This window comes from Bos indicus x Bos taurus, chromosome 17, assembly GCF_003369695.1.
Source record: "Bos indicus x Bos taurus breed Angus x Brahman F1 hybrid chromosome 17, Bos_hybrid_MaternalHap_v2.0, whole genome shotgun sequence".
Taxonomy (NCBI): domain Eukaryota; kingdom Metazoa; phylum Chordata; class Mammalia; order Artiodactyla; family Bovidae; genus Bos; species Bos indicus x Bos taurus.
In genome coordinates this window covers 29,331,360-29,337,359 of record NC_040092.1, presented here as the reverse complement: position 1 = coordinate 29,337,359, position 6,000 = coordinate 29,331,360, and the positions used below count along the sequence as shown (strand labels likewise).

General features: G+C 40.2%; 1 protein-coding gene across 1 annotated transcript in view; it reads left to right on the top strand.

The window, feature by feature from the left end:
* The first annotated feature begins 367 nt into the window (after window positions 1-367).
* The window catches only part of ASIC5 (acid sensing ion channel subunit family member 5), a 48,242-nt gene continuing 42,609 nt past the window's right edge, over window positions 368-6,000 (top strand). The window contains exons 1-2 of the mRNA XM_027566268.1: window positions 368-407; window positions 2,961-3,267. Coding sequence (XP_027422069.1) covers window positions 368-407; window positions 2,961-3,267 — 347 coding nt within the window. The remainder of the gene's footprint in view (window positions 408-2,960; window positions 3,268-6,000) is intronic.

Here is a 6,000-nt window from a genome sequence, read left to right as displayed (position 1 = left end):
AAGAACAAGAAGACTTTCTCCCGGGTGAGTCTTCAGAGTCACGTGGCCTGTTCAGGGGGATTCTAAAACCACAAATATCTGTAGGGATTGTCCCTTTAGTTCTGAGAAAATGGTTTCCTTAATTATACTTTTTGGTTTCACTCTGCCAGCTTCTCATGAGTCCACGGAGGCCCATAGCTGGTTCTGCCAGTGTGTTCAGCTTGCAGGTTATGCACTTTATGAAGCAAAGCATAGCAACACAAACATTTAAATTGCGCCCACGTTTTATAGCCTCAACTGCTGTATTTTATATAAAGGCCACAAAATGAGTATGGTTATTGATGGAAATTGGTTAGACCTCAAGGACTCCTGCTTATTGAAATTGGAGATGGAGCAGTTTGAGAAATCAAACACCCAGGCTAAGAAAGGTGGGTAAGGAGTAAAATCCTCAGAACAGGTAGAATTTTTATCTGTAAAAGCCAGAAATTAACAAAGGAAAAGGAGGTTAGATTTTCATTGGGGAAATTTGATTTCCAATATTACTTGGATATACTATAAGTAATACAGTTTCTGTTACCTAGGAAAAGTGTTATTTTGTATGCAGGAGTCAAATATATGCAGTTTTAAAATATCCTTGTATACCAGAATCAGTTTTTGTAGTTTTATTTATTTGGTTTCTATTTATCATGTGCCTACAATTTTTATATTAAAATACAGCAAATCTTGTTTGATGTTCTTTAGAATGCTTCTGTAAAGATCAATATTCAATGCAAGGGCCACTTGCAATAATTACAAAGTATCCATTTCAGTGGTAAAGTAAGAAGTTTCTTGCTTTGTAGACTGGTAGACTCCTTATTAAACAAATTCTAATCTTCCTGACAGTAATACATGACCTTGTTACTTCACTATCCATCCAAAAATATTTTTAAGAATTCTTTTAATGCCCTAGCAAATGATGGAGAACACCCCAGGAAAGTCAGAGCAGTTGTCAAGAAGTAGATTTATAATAAATGAGCTGAGTTTTGACAGAGCTACTTAAAACTTACATTTTTCAGAGTAATGTTTACAACCAGAAACACTGCAGTTGACCAATTACTGATTTCTAGATCACTCTTCCCTTGTGGAAGGAAGGGGGCATCAGGTTCCTTGAGACTGAATTGTCCTTCTGTCAGAGTCAATTCCGCACATGTATTGTAGCTAATGGATAAATAGTATGTAAACAAGCATTATTAAGTTTATTTTGCTCATCAGTAATAATAACAAAAGCTTTTCATACATTTCTGATTTTGCTCTGGAGCTGTGCAGTTACTATAAATACACATATTTAGGGACTTCCCTGGCAGTCCAGTAAGTTAAAATTCTGCTGTTCCACCGCAGGTGGCATGAGTTTGATCCCTTGTCAGGAAGCTGAGATTCCGCGTGCAGGAATATATGTATATAAAGAAAATGTGCTATGCTCAGTAGCTTCAGTCATGTCCAACTCTTTGCGACCTGTGGACTGTAGCCTGCCAGGTTCCTCTGTCCATGGGATTCTCCGGGCAAGAATACTGGAGTGTTGCTGTGCCCTCTTCCAGGATATCTTCCCGAGCCAAGAATTAAACCCATATCTCCAGCGCCTCCTGCACTGCAGGCAGGTTCTTTACCCACTGAGCCACCTGGGAACCCCCATATATATATAATAAGTATGTATTAATATATAACCACATGACAGGATATATATATAATATATATATTATATATAACCTGTTTAAAATTCAAAAAATTTAAAAAAACCATTCGTGGAGATATTATAAGATCTTAGTACAAAGTCAAGCTAATCAGACTAATACGTAATTTCCTGCTCAGTGTACAATCTGTGTAAAACAATCATAAAACAATTTGTAATTGTGCCCTAATGCTTTGCAGATGAGATAGAGTCCCTTAGAAAATGTTCATAGGTGTCTTTATGCATCATTGTATATCCCATAACTTAAACTTAGTTAATTGATTAGAGACCTGGGGAATGTTAACTAATGATTTAATGAAACCTTTTGGAAATTAATTAATTTCCTATAAATTAATTAATTTCCAAAAATTTCCAATAAACACAATAAATTAATGTTGATTAGTTGACAGAAAGAATACTTCCTGAACTGAAACAAAGGATATAAGTTAATTCAGCTAATCATGAGCATTTGCGAGACTTAGAACTCATCTCTCTTTATTTATTTATTTATTTTTGGCTGCCCTGGGTCTTTGTTGCTGTCTGGGCTTTTCTCTAGTTGCGGTATGTGGGCTTCTCATTGCAGCAGCTTCTCTTGTTGTGGAGCGTGGGCTCTAGTGTGCACGAGCTTCAGCAGCATGTTGAGTTCAGCAGTCACATCTCCTGGACTCCAGAGCACAGGCTCAGTAGTTGTGACACGAGAGCTCAGTTGCTCCACGGCATGTAGCCTCATCCCAGATCAGGGACTGTGCCCATGTGTCCTGCATTGACAGGAGATTCTTTACCACTGAGCCACCAAGGAAGACCCAAGAACTCATTTCTTAAATGAGAATTTTAGACATGAAACTTTTCCATCTACCACATCACTACCAAATTAATAGAAAAACACAAGCTGCTAATATGAATTGAGTACTTATCATGGTCTGGGTGAGGTGCCAAGCTATCCCCAGGTGTTTTTTATTTAATACAACCAACTCATGAGGCAGAGAATATTTTTCCTATTTGACTAAAGAGAAATACACTATTAGAATAAGAAATGGGCTAAAGTAAGTTTGCATTAACTAGAGGCATTCTCTCATGAGAGGCCTCACCTACTTATTAGATCTCTATAGTAGACACTTCTTGACTCCTGAAGAATCTGTGCAACTCAAGATGAATTTTGAGTCCTTATGTGTACACATAAAAGGGAGCATGTTTAAAGTCATGTGAGTTGTGTTTTTCACATACAGTGTTAGGTTTTCCTAACTTATTGCTGATTTTGTCTTTGGTTGAATTTAAGGACTCTTGGAAAAGATCAAGCTCTACCTTTCAAAGAAAACTTTGCCACCTCACACTGACCGTAGGAAGTTTGACCATGACTTTGCCATCTCCACTTCCTTCCACGGAGTCCACAACATTGTCAGGAATCCGAGTAGGATTCGCAAGGTGATCTGGTTGCTGGTGGTCCTGGGCTCCATCAGTCTCCTCGTCTGGCAGGTATACAGCCGTCTCGTCAATTACTTCAGGTGGCCCACCACGACATCTATGGAGGTACAGTATGTGGAGAAGATAGAGTTCCCAGCTGTGACCTTCTGCAATTTAAACAGGTAAAAACTACACTTTTAATAAGTCTCTGTAACTTTACTAGGTATAATCTTCCTTGGATGACTGAAATAGTTTATTGTGTGCTATTTAATATACACAAAACCACTCGTGGTCTTAAATTGTCTTAAAAACAGAAATGTTGGGTGCTAAGAAGCTTATTGATTTCTTCTCTATTTTCCTTTTTTTCTTCCTTTTTTCCCTCCACAATTATATGCTAGGCTAAGCACCAAACCCTGTGGTTAAATAGATGTACAAGTCTTTATCCTTGCATTTAAAAAGTTTATTTCAATTAGCCAAAAACTGAGAAACATCAGCAATCACAATGCAATATATATGGTGACTGTAGATTACATGAAAGGTATGTGCAAGGACTCTGCGAGCACAGAGGACAGACAGGTGACGTCCCTGTCTAGGTGTCACGGAGTGTGAGTGTCAAAAGGTGGCCAGGCAGTTTGTAGGGGGAGATGAGGAATAACTTGAAGATACAGGAAAGCACTGTGCTAAAGTTGGAGATGTGAAAAGTTCCCATGTGTTCAGGGTGAGATGTTTATTGTGATAGGAACATGCCCAGCTCCATGGGCATGTGACCTGTGCACACACTTGGTTCAGCACTCTGTTGCTATTGCACCCTTGACCACAACTCCCTCCAGAGATCTGCAAGTCCCTGATTGCGTACCAGGTCTCCTGTGGGGAGTAGGGAGGGAATTTCCCCATGAGGCCATTCATGAAAACCCTTGTTACTGCCTGTGGTCAAGCCTGAAATTCTGTACATGGGATTTTCACCTAGCAGGTGGGGGAGGTAGTTTCCTTCAGATTCACCACTAATCAGCTATTTGGCCATGGACAAATCACTTCACCTTTTAAAGTTTCAACTTCTGTGTGTACAAAATGATGTAATATCTACTTCATGCATTTTCTGTTACATTAGTTCAGGTGGTATATACACCATTTTGTCTCATCCCTGGGGTGGTTCTTTGGACAGGTGTTCAATGTGTGTGTGTTAGTCACTCAGTTTCGTCTGACTCTTTGCGACTCCATGGACTGTAGCCTGCCAGACTCCTCTGTCCATGAAATTCTCCAGGCACAAATACTAGAGCAGGTTGCCATTGCCTTCTCCAGGGATCTTCCCAACCCAGGGATCGAACCTGGGTCTCCCACATTGCAGGCAGATTCTTTACCATCTGAGCCACAAGGGAAGCACCAGGGTTCAATATATAGTTGATATTACAGCATGGGTAATAGTTAGATTTATTTCAAGATATGTGTCAAGGTGCCAAAGAGTAAAACAAAACCAAAGGCCCCACAAAGATATTCAATACGGTTGCACCATACTGTATTTTAAATGGCATGTGTTCTTTTTTAAAATTTTATTTATTTAAAAACTTTTTAATTTCTCTACTTCTTTTTGGTGGCACCAGGTCTTCACTGCCGTGTGCGGGTTTTCGCTAGTTGCAGCCGGTGGGAGGCGGCTCTCTAGTTGCGGTGCACAGACTTCTCAGTGTTGTGGCTTCTCTTGTTGTAAAGCACAGGCTCTAGGGCGGATGTGCTCAGTAGTTGCATCTTCTGGGTTCTGGAGCGTGAGCTCAGTAGTTGTGATGCATGGGCTTAGTTGTCCTGCCACACATGGGATCCCAGAGCAAGAACTGAATTCACGTCTTCTGCATTGGCAGGCAGTTTTTTAACCATTGGACCACGAGGGATGTCCAAATGGTATATGGTCTAACAAAAGCAAGGCTGGTTGAAGATAGCCATTATTAAAAAGAAATTGCACATATCATTTTGAGTATGCCAGTGTGAGGACCTTAACAGAAATTTTCCTGAGAGAAACAACCATAACTGGTACAATTTACTCAAAAAAACAACCATTTAGAAGCTAATCACCAAAATACAGAAGCAACTCCTACAACTCAGTGAAATATTATTAGTGGTAAAAAAAAAAAATAAGTTATCAAGCCATAAATAGATGGAGGAATCTTAAATAACAGTCAACATAAATTGCCCAACTTAGATATCAGACTTCAGTTCAGTTCACTCGCTCAGTTGTGTCCGACTCTTTGCGACCCCATGAACTGAAGCACACCAGTCCTCCTTGTCCATCACCAACTCCCGGAGTTCACTCAAACTTATGTCCATCGAGTCAGTGATGCCATCCAGCCATCTCATCCCCTGTCGTCCCCTTCTCCGCCTGCCCCCAATCCCTCCCAGCATCAGAATCTTTTCCAATGAGTTAACTCTTCGCATGAGGTGGCCAAAGTATTCAAGTTTCAGCTTTAGCATCAGTTCTTCCAATGAACACCCAGGACTGATCTCCTTTAGGATGGACTGGTTGGATCTCCTTGCAGTACAAGGGACTCTCAAGGGTCTTCTCCAACACCACAGTTCAAAAGCATCAATTCTTCGGCGCTCAGTTTTCTTCACAGTCCAACTCTCACATCCATACATGACTACTGGAAAAACCATAGCCTTGACTAGATGGACTTTTCTTGGCAAAGTAATATCTCTGCTTTTGAATATGCTATCTAGGTTGGTCATAACTTTCCTTCCAAGGAGTAAGCGTCTTTTAATTTCATGGCTGCAGTCACCATCTGCAGAGATTTTGGAGCCCAGAAAAATAAAGTCTGACACTGTTTCCACTATTTCCCCATTTATTTCCCATGAAGTGATGGGACCGGATGCCATGATCTTTGCTTTCTGAATGTTGAGCTTTAAGCCCACTTTTTCACTCTCCTCTTTCA